This window comes from Balaenoptera acutorostrata, chromosome 9 (assembly GCF_949987535.1).
Source record: "Balaenoptera acutorostrata chromosome 9, mBalAcu1.1, whole genome shotgun sequence".
In the NCBI taxonomy this organism is placed as follows: domain Eukaryota; kingdom Metazoa; phylum Chordata; class Mammalia; order Artiodactyla; family Balaenopteridae; genus Balaenoptera; species Balaenoptera acutorostrata.
In genome coordinates, this window is record NC_080072.1 from 646,795 (window position 1) to 674,063 (window position 27,269).

The 27,269-nt window shown below is 62.1% G+C and overlaps 3 protein-coding genes across 5 annotated transcripts; 1 reads left to right on the plus strand and 2 right to left on the minus strand.

Annotated features, from left to right (window-relative positions):
- Positions 1-699: 699 nt before the first annotated feature.
- On the plus strand, positions 700-9,550 carry TALDO1 (transaldolase 1). The gene is made up of 8 exons (XM_057553729.1): positions 700-859; positions 4,431-4,554; positions 6,250-6,357; positions 6,572-6,703; positions 8,435-8,610; positions 8,699-8,896; positions 9,091-9,236; positions 9,347-9,550. Exons 1-8 carry the CDS (start codon positions 763-765, stop codon positions 9,377-9,379), a joined length of 1,014 nt encoding a protein of 337 aa, XP_057409712.1. The 5' UTR covers positions 700-762; the 3' UTR covers positions 9,380-9,550.
- A 1,305-nt stretch (positions 9,551-10,855) lies between these two features.
- GATD1 (glutamine amidotransferase class 1 domain containing 1) lies at positions 10,856-17,756 on the minus strand. 2 transcript variants are annotated; one of them, XM_057553766.1, is made up of 8 exons: positions 17,460-17,756; positions 15,834-15,910; positions 15,274-15,379; positions 14,800-14,907; positions 13,615-13,709; positions 12,819-12,912; positions 12,539-12,650; positions 10,856-12,457 (listed from the first exon to the last, which is right to left on the minus strand). In XM_057553766.1, exons 1-8 carry the CDS (start codon positions 17,626-17,628, stop codon positions 12,451-12,453), a joined length of 768 nt encoding a protein of 255 aa, XP_057409749.1. In that variant the 5' UTR covers positions 17,629-17,756; the 3' UTR covers positions 10,856-12,450. The 2 variants fall into 2 exon arrangements, with proteins under 2 accessions (XP_057409749.1, XP_057409750.1); XM_057553767.1 differs by lacking the exon at positions 10,856-12,457 and having other exon boundaries at positions 12,535-12,650.
- A 6,297-nt stretch (positions 17,757-24,053) lies between these two features.
- On the minus strand, positions 24,054-27,128 carry CEND1 (cell cycle exit and neuronal differentiation 1). 2 transcript variants are annotated; one of them, XM_057553181.1, is made up of 2 exons: positions 27,061-27,128; positions 24,054-25,654 (listed from the first exon to the last, which is right to left on the minus strand). In XM_057553181.1, the coding sequence occupies exon 2, from the start codon at positions 25,555-25,557 to the stop codon at positions 25,117-25,119; it is 441 nt and encodes a 146-aa protein (XP_057409164.1). In that variant the 5' UTR covers positions 25,558-25,654; positions 27,061-27,128; the 3' UTR covers positions 24,054-25,116. The 2 variants fall into 2 exon arrangements, with proteins under 2 accessions (XP_057409164.1, XP_057409163.1); XM_057553180.1 differs by having other exon boundaries at positions 27,038-27,123.
- Between the last annotated feature and the right edge of the window lie 141 nt (positions 27,129-27,269).

Genomic DNA, 27,269 nt, shown 5'->3' on the forward strand with positions numbered 1-27,269 from the left:
GGCCCTGATTTCAGGCCACCTCACCTCTCCCAGCCCCTCCCCAGGCACCAGGCCCAGTTTGACCTAGGAGGGCTTGGAGGAGCAGCCAGGCCTGAGGGGAGGGCGTGCACCCTCCGCGCCCCAGGCCTCAGGAGGGCTGGGAAACAGGGGGGGGGCAACCCAGACCCAGGCCCACACCCCCAGCGGCCCTTTTCCTGGTCCCCGAAGGCCGTGGCCCAGATGCAGGGTCTGGGGCGTCTAGGTCTCCCAGTGACTCCGCTTAACCCTCAGCCTTAACTCCTCGCGGGGGGCGGGGGGGCACCGCCCAGGGGGTGCTTCGCTCCAGGGGGGGGCACCGCCCAGGGGGGCGCATCACTGGAGGGGTGAATCACTGGAAGGCGGCATCACTTCAGGGTCACAGCTGCGGGGGGCCGCATCCCTCCGGGGGAAACCAACGCTCTGAGGGCACCGCCCAGGGGGCGGGGCACCGTCTCCGGGACGCTTCTCCCGGCGGGACTCGTCGCTCCGGGGGCGCCGCCCTGGGGACACATCGCCCCGGGGGGGCGTATCTCTCCGGGGGCACCGCCCCAGAGGCGCATCTCCCGGGAGACCTCAGCCGCACAGATCAGGTACTGCTCCGGGGGGCGGGGCGCCGTCTCGGGGGCGGGGCCTCGCCCGGCGCAGGCGCGCAGGCCCGCCCTCCCGCGCCGCGCTTGGATTGGCCGCGCACGCGGGCAGGGCCCGCGGGGCATTGTGGGCCGTCCGCTCCTGCCGCTGCTCGCCATGTCCGGGTCCCCGGTGAAGCGGCAGAGGATGGAGAGCGCGCTGGACCAGCTCAAGCAGTTCACCACCGTGGTGGCCGACACGGGCGACTTCCACGGTGAGGCTGCGCTGGCCCCGAGCTCCGAGAGAGGGGCTTCGTGCGCGCCGAGCGCCGGTCGGCCCCGGGGTGAGGGGAGGCGGGGCGAGGTGCAGGGGGCGCGAGCGTGCAAGTGAGGGGTGGGGGCGGGCAGGGCCACCAGGCCTCCCTGGCCGCGAAGTCGGCCCCGGTTCTCCTCGGCGCCTCTTACCCGGTCCCTCCGCTCCCTTCTCCCTCGCCTCCCGCCCTCTTCACCCCGGCTCCCTCCTTCGCCCCCCCATTCCCGGTACCCCTTCTCTTTCGTCCCCCGCCCCCGGCCCCCTGTTCCCGGTGCCCCGACCCCTCTTCGCTCTCCGCCCCCTCGTTTCCCGCCCGCCTTCTCCCTCGCTCCCCGCCCTCGGCGCCCATGCCCGGCCCCCCTTCGCCTTCGGCCCGGGGCCGCCGTCCCCTTCGCGCTGCTGGTAGCTCGCGGGAGCCCGCCGTGAGCCGCCAGTGCGTCCGGGGACAGTGTCTAAATGCTTTGATTTGGGGAGAGACTCCAGGTCCGCCTTGGAACTGCGGACCGTTTGTGGTTACACGGGGTAGTTTTGTTGCGCGAATGTTGACCGCTGAGCAGGAACATGAGTTAGTTCTGGGCCCAGAAAGACCAGAAACTGCGAATGACACCACCTGCTTTTGAAACCTCGTGTTGCACACACTTTCCACCCCTCCCCAGGGGACAGCTGAGCACGCTGGTGCCTGCGGCCGGGTGCGGGCCAGTGCGGGCCAGTTAGACGTTCACCGCGTTGGGCGGGGATAAAACCCCATTCGCCGAGGAAAGCAAAGCTTGTCCCAGATTTAGATTTTCCTGACTTTGAATCATGTTCCTTGGAGGCAGCTGGGGGACTTAGCTTTTCCTCCCTCTGCAGTGGAAACACAGACTAGGTGAACCTCCGTTCTGTTAGGCTGTGAACAATTAAGATTTTCAGGAAAATCATGAAATTCTCTGGGTATGAGTGCTGTGGGGCACACAGTACGGAAAGGACTTCCTCTCTTTTCTGCTTTCTCATGGTGACTTGAGAAACAGGCTTTAATTCCTCTTTGGTAAGAGTAAGTCTTTATCTAGCAGAGCCTAGGAGAGTGAGTAAGCATGTTTAGCTGCTTCAGTATAAAAGCTGGAAATAGTGATCGGCTTGAGTCCAACCTGTACTTTAAACCATCTGCCAGAAGGTCCCCGCCTGGTCAGAGCTGGGGGCTCTGGGTGATTCCAGCTCCTGCTCACCCGGGAGGCCACGGTCTTCTTTCTACCCCCTCCCTGCCTCCCTGATCCAGGCCTCTGGCAATGACATCACTAGGATAGAGGGTGCTGGAAAAGTGGCTGCATGTATTTCTGCACCTTCTTAGCATGGAATATTTCCCATTTTTGTGAGTTGACAAAGCCCTGGTCTGTATTGTTTCCTGTCGGGTCTCACCAGGCAGCAGCCGCAGGATGGCTGGTCTTGTTACACCTTCTGTCAGTGTAGGGCCAACAAGGCGGGAGGGGTCCTGAGGAATGCTTGCTTTTTTTTTTTTTTCCCCCTCTTTCTTTTTAGAAATATCTAAACCCAAGTGCTGACATTTAAGATTTCTAAGTGAGGGCTTCCCTGGTGGTGCAGTGATTAAGAATCCGCCTGCCAATGCAGGGGACATGGGTTCGAGCTCTGGTCCGGGAAGATCCCACGTGCCGCGGAGCAACTAAGTCCCTACGCCACAACTACTGAGCCTGCGCTCTAGAGCCGGTGAGCCACAACTACTGAAGCCCACGCGCCTAGAGCCCGTGCTCCGCAACAAGAGAAGCCACCGCAATGAGAAGCCCGCACACCGCAACAAAGACCCAACACAGCCAAAAATAAATAAATTAATTAATTTAAAAAAAAAAAGATTTCTAAGTGAATGTTAAGAACTTTATTAAAAAATACATTTGTTGATAATGTATATCCATAAATCTTACATAGTTGTAAATTTGTGGGGTTTTTTGTTTTATTTTTATTTTTTGGCCGTGTCGCCTGGCATGTGGGATCTTAGTTCCCCGACCAGGGATCGAACCCACGGCCTCCTACATTGGAAGTACAGAGTCTTAACCACTGGACCACCAGGGAAGCCCCTGTAAATTCGGTTTGTGGTCACTTTATGAACTGAAGGTTCTTACCTTCGGGGAGTCGTGGGCCTCTTTGAAAATACAATCAAAGCTGTGGATGCTCTTCCCAGAATGATGCCCCACACCCGGTTTTGCGTTCAGCTTAAGGGTCCGTGGAGTCTGAAGTCCATCTGTTGACCCCAGATAGGTCTTGGTTTTGTTTGTTTGTTTGTTTAATAAATTTATTTATTTTTGGCTGCGTTGGGTCTTCATTGCTGCACGCGGTCTTTCTCTAGTTGTGGCGAGCGGGGGCTACTCTTGGTTGCGGTGCACAGGCTTCTCATCGCGGTGGCTTCTCTTGCTGCAGAGCACGGGCTCTAGGTGCACGGGCTTCAGTAGTTGTGGCACGCAGGCTCAGTAGTTGTGGCTCACGGGCTTAGTTGCTCCATGGCATGTGGGATCTTCCCGGACCAGGGCTCGAACCCGTGTCCCCTGCATTGGCAGGCGGATTCTTAACCACTGCGCCAACAGGGAAGCCCCCTTGGTTTTGTTTTTAATTTTGCTAAAAGTCAGCTTTATCAAGGTATAATTTTATATGATGAAAGGCACCATTTTCAGTGCATTACTCTGGGTTTTAACACATCTGTGTAAGTTCTGTTCCAGAGTACTTTTTCTTAACTTGTCATTTTGAAATAATTATAGACTTTTAGGAAGTTGCAAAATTAGCCCATAGAGTCCCATGAATCCTTCACCCATTGTCCCCCAGTGGTGACATTTTGTGTGGCCGTGGTGTGACATCAGAACCAGGAACTTGGCACTAGCATGACACCGTGAACAGGCTTCAGGCCGGCTCCGTGTCCACCGGTTTCCACCTGCACAGAGGAGGGGGCATGCTCTGTGGTGGTTTTATAGTGCATAGGTTCTTGTAGCCACCAGGACGGGTAGGACACGGCTGTTCCCCGGCCACAGAGACCTCCCTCGGCCCTGAGAGCCGCCCCCCTTCCCTGTTCCCGGTCTCCATCTCTGTAGTTTTGTCATCAGAGGATACTCTGACGATACTAACTTGCCAATCAGCTTACTGAACCAGCTAATCCTGGAAGCTGAGGTTGGTGAACCTGAGCTCTGTGCTACCCCGTGAGCCTGGGCCGCAAGACTCCTTGGACTTCCTGGCCTGGTTACCAAGAAGGTGCCAGTGTGTTAAAGAAGAATACAGACCTGGGTGCCCACGCTGTCGGGCGACCACCTCCCTTCTTGCTCCGGCGCTGGGCGGCCCTGGGCCCTCGGCACATCTGCTCCCTGGCTTTAGTCTCTGTCGCTTTCTCATTGTGCACGCAGCTGCCTCTTGGCCAGCCTTCCGTGTGAAGTGCGGCCACACCCTGGCTCAGAAGACATGCTGGACTCTGTTTACATGTTTAGGGCTTACAGGGGTTGGCTCGGGTTGCTGGCTGGAAGCGAGCACTCCACTTACTTCCCCGCTTTCCACAATTATTTCCCTAGCCATCGACGAGTACAAGCCCCAGGATGCCACCACCAACCCGTCCCTGATCCTAGCCGCGGCGCAGATGCCCGCCTACCAGGAGCTGGTGGAGGAGGCCGTCGCCCACGGCCGGAGGCTGGGCGGGTGAGTGCGGGTCCGGGCAGCAGCCCTCAGCTGGTCTGGTCGCTTCCCTCCCTCCCTGAGTTTAGTTGTCAGGTGTCTTAGACTAAGGGAGGGAATGCTGTCTGCTTTCCTGTTTCTTTTTGTCAGGAAAGAAATAGCCGACGTGTTATTTACACGTAGCAGGCAATACCCATTGTGCGTGTACAGTTCGTTGAGTTTTATTTGCAGGAACGTGTAGACACCACCCCAGAAGTCCCTCCCCGCTTTTGCAGTCAGTCTCCCCAGCCCTGGCGACCGTGGACCTGCTTTCTGGCGTTTTGTTATGTTTTAGCAGTTGTGCTGGAGTGAGATTCGTTAAGTGCACCGTCCGATTCATTCTGGTCAGTTTATGCGGCGGTGCAGCCACACTCACAGCCCAGTCCTGGAGCCTCTGCGCCTCCTAGAAGGTTCCCTGGAGCCTCTGCCAGCGACCACAGCCTGGCTCTCCTCTCCGCAGATTGGCCTTTGCTGGATGTCATTTTAAGTTTTCATCCGGGCGATACTGCCCAGCTGAGAGTGAGCCTGCAGGGGTCAGTGGCCCCTGGCAGGAGCCACGCTGGGCCGGCCTGTCCCTTTCCGGCGCTCCTGTGTGCTGAGGTCAGGCGGTGTGCAGGTGTGTGTGTGTGTGACGGCTGCTCCGCGCACTGGGCCGCCCTGCCCCCACCATGCGCCCCCCCACCCCGCCCCCCATCCTGGCTGCTTCCCTGTCCCTTCTTGGTATTCCTGGAATTGGTGACAAGTTGGTGCCCTTAGTGATCACCAGACTGGCCCTGCTCCCGTGTCCAGCCCGTGACACGCGGGCTGGAGATCTTTCTGGTCCGTTTTGGAACAGCATCATGTACCTTACTCATCTGCCCAGGTAGCTTCCAAGAGGTTGGAAAGACTGTTTTGTTCAAGTCCCCAAAGATGAAGGGGTTCAGTTTGGGAGGATGAAAACGTGGAGAATGGAAGGCAGGGATGGTTGCACCACAGTGTGCCCCTAACTAGTCACTTAAAAATGGTTAAGATAGGGCTTCCTTGGTGGCGCAGTGGTTGAGAATCCGCCTGCCAGTGCAGGGGACACGGGTTCAAGCCCTGGTCCGGGAAGATCCCACGTGCCGCGGAGCCACTAAGCCCGTGTGCCACAACTACTGAGCCTGCGCTCTACAGCCCGCGAGCCACAACTACTGAGCCCGCACGCCTAGAGCCCGTGCTCCGCAACAGGAGAAGCCACTGCAATGAGAAGCCCACACACTGCAACGAAGAGTAGCCCCCGCTCGCCACAACTAGAGAAAGCCCGCGCACAGCAACAGAGACCCAACACAGCCAAAATATAAATTAATTAATTAAAAAAAAAAAACCAACAAACCTCATTTTAAAAAAAAAATGGTTAAGATGGGGGGAGTTCCCTGGTGGCCTAGTGGTTAGGACTCTGCAGTCTCACTGCCGTGGCCCAGGTTCAGTCCCTGGTCGGGGAACTGAGATCCTGCAAGTTGTGTGGCATGGCCAAAGTTAAAAAAAAAGGTTAAGATGGTAAGTTTTATGCTATGTGTGTTTTGCCACAATTAAAAAAAATTATTTTAAGAAAAAAGATGGAGGGAAAAGAATTTGGGAAATGAATAACAGAATTTGTTTTGTAGAATCCTGTGCATTTAAATCTAACAAGCTTCTAACCCAATTTTTTCCCTGGAATTTCAGATCACGAGAGGAACAGATTACAAATGCTACTGATAAACTTTTTGTGCTGTTTGGAGCAGAAATACTGAAGAAAATTCCAGGCCGCGTATCCACAGAAGTGGATGCAAGGTAAGGACGCAGGGCTGACAGGTGACGTGGGCCGAGGGCAGCAGCTGCTTTTCAGTCCGTGGCGCCCAGGTGCTGCCGTGGCCGCTGATCCCCGTGAGCTGCTTGCCTCCGGCCCCTGCTCGAATATCAGTCCTGCTAAGCTGCTCCGAGCCGGGCACGCCACGCACCCCCTGGCTGGCTGCCGGGCACCCCTGTCACGGCTCCGCCCCCGCAGGCTCTCCTTCGATAAGGATGCTATGGTGGCCCGCGCCCAGCGCCTCATCGACCTGTACAAGGAGGCTGGGATCAGCAAGGACCGGATTCTGATAAAGCTGTCGTCCACCTGGGAAGGAATCCAGGCTGGAAAGTAAGTGTCCCCGTGAGGAGGGAGCTGGTGGGGACTCTGCCCGTCCCGGGTGGGCCTCGGGGAGCAGGCCCCGTGCGATGCCACACGTTGTCCTCATGTCGTCTTCTGTGTACAGAACATAAGTCGTTTCCCAGCAGCAGTGCTCAGGGCGGAGGAGGTAGAAGTAGGTGCAGACAGGGAGCTGCTCTGGCGCGCCCCCCCACCGCAGGGCCATGCTTGGCTGTCCTGGGAGCGCCCCTTGTGCTATCTGTTCCACTCCTGCAACCTTCTGCCTCTGGACGCGCCTGTTCTGGACTCTTCGGCGTGATGGAATCGCGCAGTACGTGGCCTTTGTGTCTGGCTTCCCTTGCTGGGCATGTGTTCAAGGTTCACATGTGCCGTGCGTGTGTTGGGGCTGCATTCCTCTTAAAGCTGTTGTTCGCTCGTGTGTATACACTGCATTTTCTGAGTCCATCCTTCAAGGGACGTGTGGTTGTCCTGCCTTTGGTGCTGTCGAGGGTAGTGCTGCTGTGAGCACGTGTGCTCGAGCTTTGGTGCTGTCTCTGGTGGGCACACACTGGAGGGCGGAGTTGCTGGTGCTGTGGTCATGGTGTCGGCCATCGAGGCTGCCCTGTGCCCCCTCAGCTGCACTTCGTGACCACCTTCCTGCGGCCAGGCAGCAGAGGTGCCTCTGGAGCTGTCCGTTGGGACAGGGACACAGCTGTTGCAGAGTGGGGCCGGGGCCCTGTTCTCACGGTCGACCCCAGGACGTCACGTGGGTGACTGACTTTCTGCAGGGTGGCCCAGAAGGGCGAGGGGGAGCAGTGGGGCCGGGAGGCCGCGGGCTCTGGGTGGGACCGAGGCAGGATGGCGCCGTGGTCGGAGCTGATGATGTGACGAGGTGAGGGGCCGGGTCTGTGGCTCTCAGGGAACCTCTCGCCTTTGTCCCTGTTTTGAATTGCCGGTTTGATGAAGGAAGTTCTGGTCACCCACAACTCACTAGCCAGAGAGAGCCCTGGTGAATGTTCCAGAGTTTTTTGGGTTTTTTTTTAGTAAAATGAACTAATTTCAACTCCACACATTTTTGTTTTTAAATATCTATTTATTTATTTTTGGCTATGCCGGGTCTTTGTTGAGGCCTGCGGACTTCTTAGTTGAAGCATGCGTGCAGGATCTAGTTTCCCAACCAGGGATCGAACCTGGGCCCCCTGCATTGAGAGCATGGAGTCTTACCCACTGGACCACCAGGGAAGTTCCTCCAGAGTTTTTTGGAGGGTTTTTTGTTTTGTTTTTTTTTTTGAATTATTTTATTTATTTTTGGCTGAATTGAGTCTTTGTTGCGCGTGGGCTTTCTCTGGTTGTAGAGAGTGGGGGCTACTCTTTTTTGTGGTGCACAGGCCTCTCATTGCAGTGGCTTCTCTTGTAGACGAGCACAGGCTCTAGGCTCGTGAGCTTCAGTAGTTGTGGCACGCGGGCTCAGTAGTTGTGGCTCGCGGGCTCTAGAGCACAGGCTCAGTAGTTGTGGCGCACAGGCTTAGTTGCTTCGCGGCCTGGGGGATCTTCCCGGACCAGGGCTCGAACCCGTGTCCCTTCCGTTGGCAGGCGGATTCTTAACCACTGCACCACCAGGGAAGCCCCCAGAGTTGTTCTTAACGAGGGTGGGGCGACCCTGTTCCTGCCTTTTCAGTTACTGAATCGTGAGCATTTCTCGCTGTGTGCTCGCTGCTCATGCCGCCCTCCCCCCACCCACAGGCAGCTGGAGGAGCAGCATGGCGTCCACTGCAACATGACGCTGCTCTTCTCCTTCGCCCAGGCCGTGGCCTGCGCCGAGGCGGGGGTGACACTCATCTCCCCCTTCGTGGGCCGCATCCTCGACTGGCACGTGGCCAACACGGACAAGAAGTCCTTTGAGCCCCTGGAGGACCCCGGTGAGTAGCACTCGGAGGCGGGGGCGGAGGAGTGCCACACCGTCAGCTCCCGGCGGCGGGCGTGGCAGCTCCGGGCATGTCCCCCCAGGAGTGAAGAGCGTCACCAAGATCTACAACTATTACAAGAAGTTCGGCTACGAGACCGTCGTCATGGGCGCCTCCTTCCGCAACACGGGCGAGATCAAGGCCCTGGCGGGCTGCGACTTCCTCACCATCTCACCCCAGCTCCTGGGGGAGCTGCTCAAGGACCACAGCAAGCTGGCGCCCACGCTCTCGGTCAAGGCAGGTAAGAAGCCCCCCCGCCCCGCTCAAGGCCCCCATGGGGACACCGGTGCCTCCGTCACCTGAGGGTGTGGAGCCTAGAGCCGCAGGGCCAGCCTGCACTCACCTGCTGTCCAGCCCACCTGCCGTGGGGGTGGCGCCAGGCAGGGGCCTTAGGGCGGCTCTGAGCCCAAGGCCCCGGCGCGTGCCCTCCCCCAGCGCAGGCCAGTGACCTGGAGAAGGTCCACCTGGACGAGAAGGCCTTCCGCTGGCTGCACAACGAGGACCGCATGGCCGTGGAGAAGCTCTCGGACGGGATCCGCAGGTTCGCCGCGGACGCTGTGAAGCTGGAGCGGATGCTGACGGTGAGAGCCCAGGGTTACCAGGGTTACGGTGGGGGGGGGGCCTGGCGGGGGCGGGGGGGAGGGGGAGGGGGAGGGGACGGCGCACCGGCTCACACACCGCCCGTCTCTAGGAACGAATGTTCAGCGCGGAGAACGGAAAATAGCTTGGCACCTGAGGCTGGACCGCAGATATGCCGCCGACTTTGAATTAGGGCCTAATTGCACATGCATTGCGACGAATCTTGGATTTTTTTTTACTAATCGGAGCGAGGATGAATCACAGATTTCCGATTTTATGTAAAATTCTGCTCAGCGCATTAAAGGCGTCACTTTTCGTTCCTGTGTGTGCCTCCTTTCCCCTCCGCCGGCTGCAGCCTGGCCTGATGGAGGCAGGGTTGGGTCAAGAGCCCCCTGGGGGCCCCCAGGCAGGGGTGACAGCCCCTCACCTGCTTCTGGGAGCCTTGACACAGAAGGTGGGGAGCCGCCTGAGCACTTCCTCTGTGTCTGGAGCCCGACGGCCCCGGGGCTTGCAGGCTGTGCTTGCGGAGTTGGGTGGGAGGGTGCCAGGGGCCCTCTGGAGCTGTGCGGGGGCCGGGCCCGCAGAGAGGAGCCTCTGCGTCAGCGCCTCCTGCTGTCGGGACGCCCCCGTGCCCCTGAGCCTCTCCACGCTGCCCTGGGGCGGAGGCACAGCCGGGACCTTTCACAGGCCCCGGGTTCCTGTGGGGCGATGGCGCCACCTTGTGGGGACAGCGTAGCGTGCGCTGGGCAGGGCTTCCAAACCTCAAACCCCGAGCAGAGGCAGGGCACAGCTTGTGTGTGCTGCACTGGGCAGGGGTTGGTGGGGGGCGGTGATGGGTGGTCCACAGGGCAGCCCCTTCCTCTCCCCTGGGACCAGCCTCTGTTCCTGGAAGTGAAGCGGTGGGGGGGGGGCGACGACGCAGGGTCTGGGTGAGACTGCCTGGGGGCACGAGGTGGGTGGAAGGGGCCCCGGCTGGCCCTCCAGGTCTGCGCCAGTGGAGCCAGGTGTCAGGACAGGCCTGTGGGACGCTGCCCTGGGTCTGGCTGAGGGTCAACGGGGAGCCCCTGTGCCCCCACCCCTGCCCCGGGGGCCCTGCAAGTGCGTGGCGCTGCCGGAACCCCGTCCGCGGGGCTGGAGCAGGTGGCTGGGGCCGGCGGTTCTGCAGCTGCCACCCTCCCCGAAGGCAGGGCTCGGGGGACAGGCGCCACCCCGGGCCACACCCCTCGGGCCACCCAGCCTGCCCAGGCTGCCCCGCCCATCCTGGCGCTGAGGGGGTGGTCTTGGGTTCGGTGGGGGTGGGTGTCACAGCACAGGGACCTGCTGAGGGGGGCAGGGCTTCTCGCCCCCAGCCCCCCGGCTGCCTGGCCAGGTCGGGTCAGGGGGCTAAGGCTTCCTGCAGCTCCCTCCCCCCTGAGCTGACCAAAGGGCTGTGTCCTAGGAGGACGTGGGGGTCTCAGCTCACCATCTTGCCTGGCCTGGGGCCTCAGGATGGAGACCGTGGATGCCAGCGACAGACATGAAACCCACCTGCTCACAGGTACAACCCTGTGTAGCCAGCACCTTAGAACATGCTTGTCCCCCGATCTGCCCCCATTCCCAGCCACAAATGACTGATCCACTCTGAATTTTTGGATTTTTCATATCTGTCTGGTTTCCTTTGCTGAGCATGACGTTTCCAAGGGTCCACCACATGGACATTAATATTGTTCAGTAGTAAGAATGCTCCTTTTATGGAAGCTACAACTTATCGCGAAAAACACCACGGATGTTCACGCGTTGTTTTTGTGGAGTTGTAGGGTCTTTCTTTCTCTTGGATAAACCTCAGGGTCTATTTTAAACACCCCGGGCATGTGGGGAACCCCCGGGGGCACAGGCACCTGCACCCACCCAGTGGTCACCCCAGTGCCCTGGACCTGGCATACCCAGGAGCAGCCAGTGGGGCAGACTCAGAGAGCACCAGCCACCAGGGAGCAGGGCTGTGGAGGGGCCCCCGCAGAGCCCGCCTGGGTCTTGGTCTGCACAGTCAGAAGGCGTCATCATTTGAAAAAAGCTTTTTGTCCAGAGATGTCCGTGACTCCGTGATGTGAGGACTGCAAACACGGGATGACCGATGGGGCTGCCCAGGCCCCACGTGTGCACACAGCAGGCCAGCAGGCGGCAGGGGCCCTGACGCGGGGAGCATCGCCTCCGACTCGGGGCGCCCCGCTTCCTCCTCCTTTGTTCTGAGGGGTTGGATGCGGCAGAGCTAGTCAGGCTGAGACGAGGATGGTGACACACGCGGGGCCAGAGCAGCTCCAGGAGGCCCCAGCCGAGGGCCGCAGGCCAGGACAGGTGCCCTGGGGAAGCTGGAGCGCGACCAGGCTGCACTGGGACTCGGCTGGCTGGACAGCCACCTGGCATCCCCAGGACTGTCCGCCGCCCCTGCCAACCCAGCCCAGCCAGCCACACTCAAGGCCTCCTTCCAAGTGGAACTCGGCTCCGTCACGTCCACCTTGAAACAGGCAGAGCAGCTGCAAAACCAGGCTCGGCCGTCAGGACCCGAGGCCACCTGGGCAGGGCCGTGTGTTGTATCCACAATTAAGTGTTTCTCTCAACATCAGAAGGGACGCGGTGACACTGCAGCAACCACCCCAAGGTCCATCCCGGCCTTAACATGGGGTCGCCATCACGTTTGAAACCGTGCACTAGGCAAGGGTTAGGGTGAGAGCAGGTTCTTCAGCACCAGCCAGCGGGGCCCTCCCCACCCAGCCCCCCCCAGCGCCCAAAGGCCTGGGGAGCCCGCAGGGAGGCCTGGGAGGAGGCTCAGCACAGAAGCGGGACCCTGGGATCCCAGCCGGCAGGCACCCAGCTTCCAGGAAGGCTCAGCCTCTGCTCCCCCCCGCCAGGGTGAACAGGGACGGGCAGGGGAGCCAAGACCCCAGCCCAGACCCACAGCCGACCCTCTGTGGGGCACTCAGAATGCTCCAGGACCACCTGGCCGCCAGCGGGCCCCTCGGCGCTCCCCACCCCTCCCTGAGGAGACTCTGCAGGGTTGGGGGCTCAGCCCCTCCCCCAGAGCCTTCACCCCTCTGGGAGGATTCTCAGAGCCCCCAGCAAGCCAGGCCAGGGTGTCGTGGAGGCGGGGTCCCCAGAGGCCTGAGAGTCCAGCTGCCTCTGGGGACACCCGGGGCATCTGGAGGTGGCGGCATCCGCTGGTGGGCTCAGCTCGGGGCCACCTCACTTCCTGTGGGACGGAGGCCGGGTCAAGGCAAAGGGGCCGGTCACAAGGCAGCGTCCCACCTGCCACCCAGGCCAAGCCCCTCACCGGCTGCCGCAGAGGAAGAGCAGGTTCTGCACGGCCGGGACGGTGGAGCCGGCGTTCTGGCCAGTGACCAGGTGGCGGTCCAGCACCACGTGCACGGCGTCGGGCTCGCTGGCTGCAGGAGACCCCCGGGGGCCCAGGCCTCAGGCCGCGTGCTGGGCCGGCTCCCGAGACGCTCCCGCACCTGCCCTCCCGGGCCAGGGACTCGTGGTCAAGGGCTGGCCCCCCAGGTCCTTGGGACACTCAGCCCCAGCAGGCGGGCCTGGCCAGGGCCCCCACTCACCACTGAAGCAGGCCCCCGCGTCCTTCACGAAGTCCTCCACGACCAGGGGCAGGTGGGCGAAGCCGGGCGCCCGGATGAGCTCGTACACGGAAGGCTGCGGGGGAAGGGCACCCAGGCTCAGGGGGCCACGCCCGCCACGTGGGGGCTGCTGAGGGTGGAGGGGCCCGCAGCAGGGGCCGGGGCTGAGGCCCTCCCGCCGTGGGGTGGCCTGAGGTGACAAGGCCACCGTGGGGCGGGAGCTGCCTGTCACCGCCTCACCCAGCATCGGGGCACACGGGTGACCAGAATGAGCCGGGCAGGTGACCTCAGGGCAGAGCCCTTCAACGAGCAGCAGGGCTGGGGGTCGAGCACAGAGCCACGCGAGGGGTGGTGACCGAGGTCCCCCCCAGAGGAGAGCCCCTGCCCCTGTCCTCTCCCAGCCACCGGCCAGGCCGGCCCCGTGCAGCCCCCGCGCCTAGGCCTCAGTCCTCACCGGCAGACCCCCCCAGACCTGCCCCAGGACCCGGACTCTGGCTCCACGTCCAGCCAGGCCCTCTGCCCAAGTGGCGGCACCGCTTCCTGGACCCGAAAGGAGTGACACACTCAACAGGCACGAAACAAGGCCCCGAAGGACCCCTGCTCCCCACCCCCTGCCCCATGCTGGTAACCAAGAGCCCCATCTGGGCAAACGACTGCTGCCCCCACCGGAGGGGACCCTGGGCCCCCCAGCAGGCCCCCAGCCAGTCCCCATGCTCTCAGATGCGTGTGCACATCTTCCATCCCCAGCCACAGCCCAGCACCCCTGCAGCGCACTCACCCCCGTGACGCTGTAGCCTTGGAACACCCAGGACCCGTCCTCGTTGGTGGCACAGCAGAGCGCGGCAACGCCGTGGCCCACAGCACAGACGGGCTCTGGAAGCAGGGCCAAGGCCAGCGTGAGACGCTGGAAGCCGCCAGGCCCCTGCCAACACGCCCACTCCCTGGCTCCCCTCCCCGGACACAACTCAGAACTAGGATCTGTTTAGAGCCCAGATCCCCTCAAGCCGTTCTCGTGGCCAAGAAACAGGTACAACAAGGAGGAAGGCGGGTGCCAGGTGCACCTGTCACACCGGAGCGCCGCCACCCTCTGACCCGCAGAACCACCCGCCCGGCTCCAGGCCCCGACTTGGCCTCTAGGCACCGCGGGGCAGCCCGCCTGGGAGCCCCCCGCCTCCGAATGCAGCAGGGGGAGGCGCCCCGGCCCTCCTCTTGCCCCGCAGGCCCCTGGCTCCGAGCCTCCCTCTCAGGGCAGCCTGGCATGAGTGCGTTCCCACGGCCGAGGCGGCTCAGACAATCGCTGCCTGGGGAGAGGAGGCCCCATTCCCACCAACAAAGGACGCTGTGTGGAGCCCCTGGGTTTGCCTGTTGGGCCCTAACGAGCATCCCATCCCCATCGCAGCGACTTGCCCATCACCGCCAATGCCAGGCCAGGGCAGTGCGCCATGTCTCCACAGAGCAGAAGTCCTCCCAGCCGCCCCACCCCACCGGCCTCCGAGCCCAAACCCCACCGGGAACAAAGCCAGCATCCTGCCTGCCCATCTGGGGGGGTAAGCATCCCCAGCATGAGCCCCCGAGGGAGCCAGGCAGAGGGACCGCAGGGGCAGCGGCCTGATGGGCACAAAGTCGGGGAAGGAGGCATGGGGAAGGGATGCCCCTCCCGAATGTGTGTGTGTGTGTGTGTGTGTGTGCGCGCGCGCGCGTGCGTGCATGCGTGTGTGTGTGTGTACACATGCTGACTAAACTTGTCTGCTCACTGGTCAGAATCATGGCTCTTCACACCTACCCTATCTGGCTCCTGAAGTGGCCTGGCATCTCCAGCAACAAAACCTGAACCCCGCAGTCCATGGCCATCACCTCCCACGCCCCTCACTGGGCATCTCCCCGCCTCTCCTCCCTGTAGGTGGAGCCCCACTCCCCAAGAATCTGCGTACACGCCCCAACCCCAGTCCCGGGGGCCACCTACTGCTCTCGGAGCGGAAGTGCTGCAGGATGCGAGCCAGGGACCCGCTGCTGGCCAGGTCAGCCAGAGCCCCAGGACAGCTGGGAATCAGGAGGGCGTGGTACCGGGCACCTGGCGGGAAACCACAGCCCTGTCAGTCACAGGTGGCGAGGTCGCCAGCTGGGACCAGGCCCTACACGGCCACCAGCCCAGCTCCTCTCTGCTCTTGCCAGCCACCGTGTCACAAGGATTGTGTCACTTATCCCCACGTGGGCTAAGGCTCCCGAGGCCCACAAACCACCTCTGTGTGCCTGCCAACTCCCTCCCCCAGACCGAGCTGGAGAACTCTGGCCACAGGACGCAGGACCGGACACGGCCCTGGACGGCCACAGTGCTTCGTGACAAGCCCCGGATGCTCCAGGAACAGAGTGAGCGAGCACTTTGGGGCGTGACCCCAGCTGGAACCACCCCCCCACCCAGACCCCCAAGGCCCCGCACCGTCGATGGACTCGAGCTTGGCGGGGCTGGCGTAGGCCTTGAGGCGGAAGTCCTGCACCCAGCGCGCGTTGCTCTCGTTCACGTCCACGAAGTCCATGGTCTTCCCCTGCAGGAGCCTAGCATGAGACGCCCTGCTATTGGCTCAAGAAAATGCTGACAAGGGCTGGGACTGACAGCAGTCCCTCGGGACAAAGGGACCCGACCGCCCAGCCCCTCGGCAAGCCTCGCCACACCCAACCCCCTCCTGCCCCTGGGTGGCCTCAGTCTCCTGCTTATAAAGTGGAAGCAAGTGTCCCACCCACCTCAGGGGTGACCCTTGGTGCAGTGAGAAACACCTGATGGGTCACTCCTGTGACCCTGAGTTCCACACCATCGAGGGCCGAGAAGTCCTCCCAATGGTAGGTCTGTGCCACCCTCACTCACACGTGACCAAAGGTCTCAGAAAATGGGGACGAGAACTAGATGGTACCACCGGGGTCCTGGGCCCTCAGCCCAAGCTGGCTCCCGGCTCCTCCCGGGGCGCGAAACGCTCTCCTGGAGAAAAGGGTGGCTGGACTTACCCCGGGGGTGGCCACCTGCAGATTGAAGGCGGCGCTGGCCAGTGTGAAGCAGTGGAGGAAGGACTGGGCCGACACGCCTGCGAGGAGATGCGGCCCGGTGGGTGCAGGGCTCCTCCCGGCCCGGGACCACCCTGGGGAGCAGCCCCTAGCCCCACCTCCCCCCGGGGCCCACCCCTCACATGGCTGGGGTAGCAGCCCTAGCCCCCCGGCCCCCCGAGGGGGGCTGTCTCCCCAGCCTGACCACTAAAGGCCTTTCCAGAAGGCAAACCCACGCATGAGGTTCCGTGACACTCTGCCTGTCTACGCACCGAACCACACGGGCTGAGCACCAGCCCCACCCCCGAAGGCAGCCACAGAGCAGCGGCAGTGAGCGAGGCCTGTGGCCGTGGAGGTGGGGCCGCAGCAGGTGTCAGCAGGAAAAGCGGTGCGTCTGGTCTCCTCTGCACAGGCCGGGGGACGCTGGCTCCTTTTCTCACCGAGTTCCCGGGTCCTGCCTACCGTCCCGGCCCCGGGGCTGCGTGCAGCCTCTTCTGCGCATGCCCAGTCCGAAGGCTCCCGGCTGCTGGGAGCTGAGGCCCCCCACCAGAGACGCCTGCTTCTAAAGGGACTTGATCTGCATCCCTCCACCTTTATTTAATCGAGGGACCCAATCCCGGAACCTCGCCTTCACCTTTATTCACTCTTACAAATTAATACACATTCATCGTAAAGAGTCCACAAATAGAGCAAAGATGGTCTCCCCAGTTCTGCCCAGTTCCTCCAGCCCTCCCACCCCCACCTGCTCCGCCCCAGGGTCCCCTGAAGGGACTCTGGAGGGCCCGCTCGTCCTGCCCACAGAGGGCAGGAGCCTTGTCAGAGCTGTGCCCCACCCCATGTCCTCAGCACCCCTTCCCCGTGGCACAGCCAAGCCAGTGCGGCCCCTCCTCACCCTTACCCCACTCCGACCAGCCACCTACGTCTTCAGGACTGAACCCCACTCTCGATGGCTCACCCTTGAACTCCCCATGCGGGGGCGGGGGGCGTCCCTCAGTTCCTCCATCCCTCATTCTGGGGACAGCTCAGGGGCCCTGGGGTTCAGCACACTGTGACCCCACGACCCGCGGTCCTCACTCCCTCGCCCACTTGGGCAGCTACAGAAGTCAAGACGGGGACAGACTCCAGAGTCGGTCCCTGGGTCCCAACCCTGGTTCTCCACCTCCCTGCCATTCGACTTGGGGCTCATCACTCCTCTGCGATGGAGGCAGCAAGGGGAGGACCCAGGAAGTGCGCCAGCCACCCTCACCGGCTCGTTCCTCCCCTGCTGACCCTGAGCACCCGGAGGCCTTGGCGGAGAACAGGGCCCCACCAGCCACGGCGCCCGCGAGCCCACCGGACTCGTCCCTCCCCCACCCTCTTCCTCCGGGCCGTGTGCCGGGCCGGCGGGCAGCGGAGAGGGTGCGGGGAGGAGACACCACTGGCCTCGCCGCCCCGCCTCCCCGGCTCCCCCAGGGCGGCGGCCCGGCGTACTGAGCAGACCCGCGGCGGGCCGTCATCCCCGGTTCTCGTCTCCACAGAGGTTCGGCCCGGGCGGAAGCACTCGCGGCAGACGGCCCCCGGCCCCGCCCGCCCCGCCCTCTCGAGTCTCACCTTCGGCGGCGCCGCTGGCCACGAGGAGGCAGGCTGGCCGGTTCGGGAGCCGCTCGGACGCCATGGGCCCAGACACGGCCTGTGCGGCCTGCGCGTGCGCGGAGCGTGGCAGGGGCAAGGTCAAGGGCCGCGGCGGCCTGGGGACTGGGCTCAGCCGCGCCGGGCGCATGCGCCATCCCGCCTCCCGCCCCGCCTCTCCCTCCCAGCCCTGGTCCGGGTCGGAGTCCAGGTCAAGGTCTGCCCGGGCTACTCCTCCGACGCTGTCCGCCTCGTGGCCCCGGCGGGCCCGCAGAGAGGTCTGAGCGTGGGCGCGGGGCCGCAGGAGAGGCCTCCGAGGGTCTTCTCGGGCCAGATCCCTCAGCAGCCCTGAGCAGACCCCTGGCCCGACTCCTGCCCGCGGTCAGAGGCACGGTTCCTTCCCCTTCCCAAGCCCAGTCCAGGGCCGCGCAGGCCAGCCTGCGAGGCTACGGGTCCCACGTGGCATGCGGAGTTGGGAGGGGCATCCTGCACTGAGGCAGCGGTGGTGGCACGGGGCCTCACAAGCCAGAAGCCTCATCCTGGGTCTGGCACTGGCCTGCCTCTCCGTGTCTGCCCCCGTGTCCAGTGGGGAGGACACACACAAGATGACCTGTCATGATGACTGGGGTGCCCCCCAGGTGGGGTTGCAGTCTCGCCGCCCTTTCCTGAGTGGGTTCCCATCCCAGGGGGCGGCCCCTGTCCCTCACACCCCACCCCCTGTGGTTGAGGTGGGGCCTGTTACTCAGGCCCGGCCTCAGGACCCACATCTGGGCCAGGTGGCCGTGCACACCTGGGGGTGATGGCGGCTGCTGCAGGGGAGCGACTGGCAGGTGACTCCTCCTCTCGGAGCAGATGCAGGAGGGCCTGGGGACCAGACAGATCTGCAGCCAACAGCCCAGACCTGGTGACTGTCTCCTGGGAAGGATCTAGACCTGAGAGGTTGGGGCTCCCCCTTCAGAGCCCCCACCCGTCCTGCTGAGCCCCATCCCACAGCCCTTGCCCTGGGTCACACCTGAGGTGTAGGCTCACCCACTTCCCCCCGGCATCATCTACACGCTATTCAGGTACCTCCTTGTCCAATAGCGAGCGCCCGGGTGGGGCAGGTGAAGGTGGGGGAGGCCTGGGGGCTGGGCACAGGGGCTCTGCTGTTGGGGGTTGTGACGCCCTTGAACCTGGGCTCTTGCACTTGTTTGGGACCCTGAGGCACAAGGTACGTGGGGATCACAGGTCCTATTGTCCTGCACCAGCGTTTCACTCCCGTCTCTGGAACTTGCTCACCCTGGAAGCCAAGGCCGGGTGAGTGGGGGGCCATTCCTGGGGGGCTTGGTGACCAGTGCTTCAGGTCACCCCTACTTTTGCTCCCCTGGCAACTTCCTCTTTTCAGAGCACGCCTGAGCCTTTTCCTGGGAGCCTTTGCACTTCCTATTCCTACCTCTGGAATGCTGGAGTGCCTCTCTGCCCATCAAACTCCTAACCATCCGTCAAAGCCCATGGGCACTAAGGCACTGTCTACCCAGTTCTCCCGTTCTGAGAACACCCCATGCAAGGACTGCCCTGAGTGCCCCTTTGTTAGCTCAGCCTGACTGCCGAGTGGGCCTCCCATATAAGGACTTGGGATTGGGGCTCTCTCAGGGTGGGTGTGTCATGGGCTACCCAGCTACCCAGGCAGCAGGCAGAGTGGCCCATGTCCCAGGCCCAGGATGCATCCCTCTTCCCAGCAGGGCTAAGGCCCCTAAGTTCCGGATTCTCTTTTGGCCGAGGCTGGGCAGGGTGGGATCCAGAGACTTAGACCTCAAGCACCTGTGGGTTATGCAGACCCTGCACCAGCCCCTAAAGCCTGGGGCGGCTGAGGCCAGGGCAGCGGGCTGGGCACAGGGTCCCTCTGCCTCGGGTGGGGCTTCAGCAGTACTGTTGAGAGGACAGATCAGCTGGTTCCACTGTCTGACCCCAGGCTGCCAGGGCCTGGCCGGAGGACATCAGGCAGTTGGGCAGGCAGTGGCGATCTGTGGCCTGGAGTGGGGTCATGTGACAGGGAGGTGGGTTCTGTCTCAAGCTGGCCCATCCCAATGCCCAGGACATCAGGACGGAGCAGCGGTCACCTGGAGGATCCAGAGGAGGGTCTGAATGGGGTTCCCCTCAAACACCTCCGGGTACCACTGGGCTGGAGCGGGGGGCCGACTTACACCCAGGCTTTGTTCCCACGTGCCGGGGTGGATCCCAGGGACGTCCCCTCAGCGCTCTCTGCAACACACAGGCGTGCACTTCTCTCCTGCCGGGACAGGTGCCTGATGCCGGGGCCGGGAGCGGGGGGCGTGGCATGAGGAGGTGGTGAGGCTTTTGCTCTGCTCAGCAGCCCTCGGGCAGCCAGCACCGGCTCCAGGGGCCGAAGGCACCAGACAGGAAGCCCAGGCACGGCCGGACCAGTCACTGGGGCGCAGGGAGCCTCTGCCTGCCCGGCCCTGGGACCCCCCTGAGGTCAGGGAGCCTCGGGGCCAGGGGTGCGCTGAAGGCCCAGGAATCAGAGAGGCCCGATGCAGCAGCCAGGGGGAGGGTCCGCAGTAGTGAGCCGCCCGCACCTCTGCCCTCCCCAGGCCTCGGTTGTTCTGCCCTGCTGGAGGAAGAGCGTTTCCAGAGGCCCCTACCTGGCCATGCCCATGTCTGCAGAGGGCAGGCTCCTGAGGCATTGGCATCCCCACCCCCGGGCACACCGAGGATGCGTGCCAGGGTGGGGTCCCCAAAGGGAAGTTACACTCGGGAGAGGAGAGGGTGCTAGAGAGGAAAGCAAACTGGACCCCTACACCTTTTGCGTCCCTATACGGTGACCCCATGTGTGACACAGCTTATCCTGGCAGCCCCTCCCTCAGTGCCCAGCCCAGTGGGGCCTCCGTCCCTGGAGACGCTGCTGCCATCTGAGTTCTCCTGGTTTTCAGGTGTCCTTGTAAGTTCGAGTGGGATTTACAGTGTGTACTCTTTATACACTGAATACTTTTTATAGGTGGTATTTTGTTTAGCCTTTAAAAGTAGTTCTGGGACTTCCTTGGTGGTCCAGTGGTTAAGCATCTGCCTTCCAATGCAGGGGATTCGGGTTCGATCCCTGGTCAGGGAACTAAGATCCCACGTGCCGCGGGGCAACTAAGCCCGCATGCTGCAACTACCGAGCCCGCGCCCTCTGGAGCCCGCCTGCTGCAACTAAGACCCGATGCAGCCAAATAAATAAATAAATAAATAAATAAAAGTAGTTCTGTAATAAAAATAAAGAAATAAAAGCAGTTCTGTAATAAAAGTAACTTAAGTTAGCCTGGGCATCCCCAAGAGGTTGTTTTTGTTTGTTTGTTCGTTTTGGGTTTTTTTTCTCATTTTGGAAGCATGCCTACACTCCTCAAGCTTAGAGATGCTGTGAACGAGAAGCGGAGCCTCAGAAGAAACAGGAGATGGTTACAAAGTGATATCACAAAACTACAGTGTGGCCTTGTGGCAGGTGCAGGCAGACCCAGGCTCAGGATAGGCCCTGGCTGTGTGGGAAGTGACAGCAGGAGACAGAGTCACCATGGGGCTAGGGGGACCGTCCACCACCTGAGGCTGGCCCATCACACCTGCTGGTGAGAAAGAAAGACCACAAGCTCTCCAGCTTACTCCACACGAAACCTAAGGTCCAGATGCGTTAAAGGCCTAAATGTGAGTAAATGCCAAGAGTATTAGACTACAACAAGGGAGAATCCTTCTAACCGAGATTCCAAAACTTGCATGGTAAAGGGAACAACAGTTCTGTGTGATAAACTGAGATTTTGGAACTTCTAGATGCAGGAAACAGAGTGAGGTGTAAGCCAGCTACTGAATGCAGATAAGTGCCATTTGATGAAGGCTTGGAATATAAAACACATAAAGAGGACTTCCCTGGTGGCGCAGTGGTTAAGAATCCGCCTGCCGGGGCTTCCCTGGTGGCGCAGTGGTTGAGAATCTGCCTGCCAATGCAGGGGACATGGGTTCGAGCCCTGGTCTGGGAGGATCCCACATGCCGCGGAGCAACTAGGCCTGTGAGCCACAACTACTGAGCCTGCGCTCTAGATCCTGTGAGCCACAACTACTGAACCTGAGAGCCACAACTACCGAGCCTGCGTGCCTAGAGCCCGTGCTCCACAACAAAGAGAAGCCACCGCAATGAGAAGCCCGCGCACCACAACGAAGAGTAGCCCCCGCTCGCCACAACTAGAGGAAGCCCGCGAGCAGCAACCAAGACCCAATGCAGACAAAAATAAATAAATAAAATAAAAATCTTAAAAGAAAAAAAATCAGAAAAGGCAAGGCCCAGATGGCCAAGAACCTGGTGAAAAGTAGCAGTTGGATTAGTGCAAACAGAAACAACCAGAAGTGGCCAGCTTCCCCCGTTCAGACGGACTTTATTTTTACTTTTTATTTATTTTATTTATTTATTTATTTTTGGCTGTGTTGGGTCTTTGTTGCTGCGCGCGGACTTTCTCTAGTTGCGGCGAGTGGGGGCTACTCTTCGTTGCGGCGCGCGGGCTTCTCACTGCGGTGGCTTCTTGTGTTGCAGAGCATGGGCTCTAGGCGCACGGGCTCAGTAGTTGTGGCTCGCGGGCTCTAGAGCGCAGGCTCAGTAGTTGTGGCGCACGGGCTTAGTTGCTCCACGGCATGTGGGATCTTCCCGGACCAGGGTGCGAACCCGTGTCCCCTGCACTGGCAGGCGGATACTTAACCACTGCACTACCAGGGAAGTCCCCAGATGGGCTTTAAAACCTTGAGTGCTTCACCTGCTCCTGTGTCACCAAGAGAGGGGAGCTCTCCTCTCGTGGCCGACTCATAGGCACGAGACAGGGCAGCCGAGTTTAAGGTGCACACACAGTGTGGCCTACCTCTGGGCGAGTCCCAGGAGAACCGCAGGGAGGGCCTCAGGTGTGCGCACACCCGTGTTCACAGCAGCCTTACAGGTAGAGGCAGCCCAGCGCCCATCAGCGAATGACGGACACACAAAAGGTGGTCCATGCATATGATGGGATAGTCAGCCTTAAAAGCAAGGAGATCCTGACACAGGCTACAACATGGATGAAGCTTGGGGACATTATGCTCAGTGAATAAGCCAGACACAGAAGGACAAATCCTGTCTGATTCCACTCACATGACGTCCCCAGAGTCGTCATTCATAGAGACAGAAAGTAGATGGTGAGGGCCGGGGGCGGGGGTGAGGGAATGGGGAGTGAGTGTTTAATGGGGACAGACTGTCAGTTTGGGACGATGAATGATTTCCGGAGGCAGATGGTGTGATGCTAGCACAGCAGTGTGGATGTGATTAATGCCAAAGCCCTGTGCACCGAAAAGTTCAAGATAAAATGGTGAATTTTATATAATGTACATTTTACCACAATAAAATAAAGGTCAGATGTGCATGCAGGATGCCCAGAGACACAGGGCACCGGGGCAGGACAAGGATTTCCATTACTGCTTTGTCTAAAGTTGCAAAAATTCTGAAACAACCTAAACATCCTTTAATAGAGAATCGAAAAGTAAAATGAGGCAGCAACACGGGGAGAACATCACCGCGTCGGGAGGACCGAGCCCTGGGTGTCCAGCTGAAGGTGACAGAGCTCACCTTCACAGTCACCTCCGTCCTGCCCCTAGTCCCCTAAAATGGCAGAAGGATTCTCGTTTGTTTGCATTTAAGGTGCAAGCAGAACAGAGAGAAAGGGAGAGGGGGCTGGCTGGCTGGAGAAGGGAGGCAAGTGGCAGCCCCGGCGCCCGTGGGACAGGCGGGCTGGAGGCTGCGGGTGTGGGCACCGCCCGCCTGCTCTTTGTGGCCAAGCTCAGGCCAGATGGCTCAGGGCAAGGGTGTCAGGTCTGTTTGGAGTGTGTTCACCCCAAGGAAGGGCCCTGGACTTGTCTGGGCTTGAGGTACGGGTGCACCAGGGGGGGATGAGTACCTGGAAAAGAAGGGAGAGATGTACCCCCCGCCAGCTTGAGGAAGTCGGTGGGGCCCAGGGTGACAAAGCCCGCAGGGCACTTCTGGAGCCCGGGGCCCTTCCTCCGCACGAGCCCACGCCCGCGCGACTCCCCCAGTTGGACACCTGGCCAGGGTGGGCAGGGAGCTACGGGCGGAAGGTGATGAGAGGAGGGACCCCCCCCCCGCAGCGACCTCCCCACCCCCCCAGAGTGGCGAGCTCACCGCAGAGAGGGGTGGAGAGAGTCCCCAGCTGGAGAGGACGACCGAGGGCCAAGGTCCCCCTTCCCCTCCCAACGTGGCTCTAGCACAGCTCGACCCCACGCTGCGGCCGGCAGCCTGGGCCTGGGGGTGGGTCCTGCGGCCCCTGGGTGTCCATCTAGGGTCAGGGCCTGCAGGAAGGCCTGGCTGTGGCTGTCTGGGAGGGGCCAGGCCCTGGGCGGGGCTGTGGGTAGAGCCCACCAGGATCGAGGGCACGGAGGTGGCAGGAAGGGCTGGTGAGGGGCACCTGGGGGTCCCTGCCCCTCCCTGGAAGGCCCTCGCTGTGGATACGTGACGCCCCACACACCCAGACAGGCAGCCCCAGCCCGTCCCGGCCGCGTGCAGGTGAGGACGCCAGCCCAGCCTTTAGATAATTAGAGTTTATTTCAGACTCGGCCTCCTCTCAGGCCCGGGGTTCCAGTGGCCGGCTGGCCAGGCAAGGGCATATCGGGCTCCCACAGCGCCCACTGCCACCGTGCCACGGGCCCAGCAAAGCATGGTCTCCCTGCAGGCACAGTGGGGCAGCGGACGTGGGTGATGGTCACCCGCCAAGCGGTTCTACTCTACCTGTGTTATTGCATGTATACGCTTGTGAGACTCCGAGGACGCTGGGTGAGGCAGCAGGCGCCGTCTGTGGGGGGCTAGGCCGGCACAGCTCCCTCCCTGCCAGGCTCTCAGCTGCCAGCAGGACAACTGCCGCAGGGTTGGGGTGGGGGTCAGGAGAGGAAATGCGGGGGCCCAGCTAGAAGGTAAACTTGGGGAGCCCCTCCCGACACCAGCCTTCGGGCTGTCTGTCCACCCAGCCAGGGCTCAGGCGACCGGGCAAGTGGCTCGGAAACTCCGCCCGCCTGAGGTCAGCCCCCCGGAGTCAGCCCCCCCAGATGAACGCCCCACCCCCGGCTGCAAGCAAAGAGCAGAAATGGGGAGAGTGAAACAGCCACACGCTTTAATGTCCCCACGTGGGCTGGACCCAGGTCAGAACCCATCCCAGACCCCTGCCCAGCCCTGGGGGCACCCACCCTGGGGGCTCATCGGGACGTTGCTTCCAGGAAGCCCACAGAACCACTGGGGCCCGTGGGCAGGCGGGCCACACTCGGCCCACTCCGTCCTCCGCCCTCAGGTGCCCTGGTCCAGGCTGAGCCCCCACCCCATGTCAGGGCTCCACCCGTGCTGCTCTGTAACCCACAGAGCCTGGGCTCCTTCTGCCCCCAGGTTCGGAGGGGAAAGTGCTGGGGACTGACGACCGAGGGAGGTTGGTTTCCACTGCTGGCAGGGGGCCTGTCCCTCTCTCTCTTCCTCTGCGTGTATATGGGGGGTACACGAGTATATGTATTACGTATGTATAGATAGCTGTGTGTGAACTTGGCATGCACTAGATTCCCGAGGTCTGTACAGGAAGTGGCTGTGCCCCCACCTGGGCACCAGCCATCATTTCTTTCGGACCAGGAAGGCCACACCAAGAATCAGGGCTGCAGCTGCCACAGCCATGCCCCCAGCCACAAACAGGGGGGTCAAGTTCTCGAAAGGGCAGGGGTCTTGGCCCCCTGGGCCCCCGCTGGGGGCCTCGCCCTCCTCAGCCCCATCCCCAGGGCCCTTGGGCTCGGGGGCTGCATCGGGGCTGCTGGGGGCTGCGGGGGCCGGCTTCAGGTTGCTGTGGTTGTTGAGGAGGGCAGGGTCTGCCTTGGCCGGGGTCTTCTTGGCAGGTGGCAGGGTGGGGGCCGCCGGAGGCTCCTGCTTCTCCACTTGGGCCTCCTTCTTCCCTGGCTTAGCCGAGGGGGCTTTCCCATCCGCAGCGGTGGGTGCTCGGGCCTCAGCAGCAGCCTTGGTGTCGGCCTTGGGGCTGCTGGTCGACTTCCCTCTGGACTCCATGGTGGGTGTGCTGGCGGGCTGCACGGGGCGTGCGTGGACAGGCAGGTGTCTAGACCGCAGCAGCTCAGGACAGTTCACCCCTGGGCATCCTATGAGCCTGGGTGGGGGGGGAGACCCAACGAGGCTGGGACAAGAGACTTGGCGTCCTGTCCAGCTCCCACCTCCTTGTCCCTATAGAGACCCTGTTCAGTTCTCTGGACCCTCTTCTTCCAGGGCTTGGCCTCCTTCCGGCTTCACCCACCTTCTGAGAAGCCCCTCCAAGCACACAAGCAGGGGCTGTGGGCCCCTTTGGGCTGGGGTGTCGGGATGAGACCAGCCAGAGGCTTCAGTTTCCTCATCTGTGACATGGTCTTGCCCACACGTGTGCCGTGTCCATCACGGTGGCCCAGCGTGGGGAAGAGAGCCCACCCAGCCCTGAGAAGGGTGTGCGGTCAGGGGAGGTGGACAGCAGCCCCGTGGGCCTGGGCAGAACTGACTGCGTACCCTTCTCAGGGCTGGGTGGGCTGGGGGGGGTAGGCAGGGCAGGGTGGGAACCCAGAGTCTGGGCTCTCGGGCCTTGGTGGGGTAGGAATGGGCCCAAGGCCGCCAGGACCTGGATGTGACAAAACCAGGGTGTCTTCTCAGAAGGCTGGAGAAGCCAGGGTGGCAGTGACAGGCCTGTGCTTCCCAGCCAGCCATCTACTGCCCCCAGCACCGGGCACCCACCCCCATGGCCGGCCTTGCCTGCTCCGGCCTAAGAGCGGGAAGTCCTCCGTGACCCTGAGGCCACACCTGCCTCTGGGAGTGGAGGGAATCCCTGGTGTGAGTCTGGGGTGGGCAGGCCCCCTGTCATCAGCCTCAGCATCCCCGAATCTGGGCCGGGCAGAGGACGGGGGCTCTGGGCTGTAGAGAAGGCCTGGCCCAGATCCTCAATGTCTGGGGAGGGCAGGGGGACTGCGGGCCTCGCCACTCTGGACCTGAGTCTTCCCTCCCTGGACACCCGGACACCGGCGGTCTGCCGCTTCTCCAGGAGGTTGAGAACTCCCACCTCCACCCTCAGGGAGAGGGAGCCTGCGTGAGGGGTGGCAGCCCCAGGTCCCCACCCTGGCAATGCACACTAACCACAGTGAAGGTCGCCTGAAGGTCACGGCGTGATGGGGGTGTCCTGATGAGAGGCCCAGCTGCTGTCCTACTTCCCGGGGAACCCCAGCAGCCCCTCACCCCTGCCATTCTGGAGGGGCACCCAGCTGCTGGGCATCAAGTTTGCAAAGGGCAGGGGGTCCACTCTCCACCTCCCCCAGACCCTTGGTTATTTCTGGCTCATATTAACGTCACCCGGCTCCCCCTCCCCCTCCAGGCCGCTGTGCCCGAGAGATCAAGGGCCCCGGAGGGCCCCCGGTGACCTTCATAGCGGAGAACCGCTGCTTCTTCCTGCGGGACCCAACGCCCCCGCCCCACCCCCGCCCAACGCCCCAACCCCGCGGAGTCCCCGCCGCCTTACGCTGCTGCTCCCGGCGCTCCCACCTCGGCGCAGCGCGCTCTCCGCGGGACCACGGCGGGCGGCGGGAGGCGGCTGCGGATGAAGGACTGGGAGTTTCCCACAATGCACTGCTTCCGGTGCAGGAAGGGGGGCGGGGACCGCATCAGCGCTGGCTCCGCCCACCTGCTCTCGGCCACCACAGCGCCCCGGGCTGGCTGAGACCTCTGGGGCCCCCAAACCCAGCTCCGCTTTT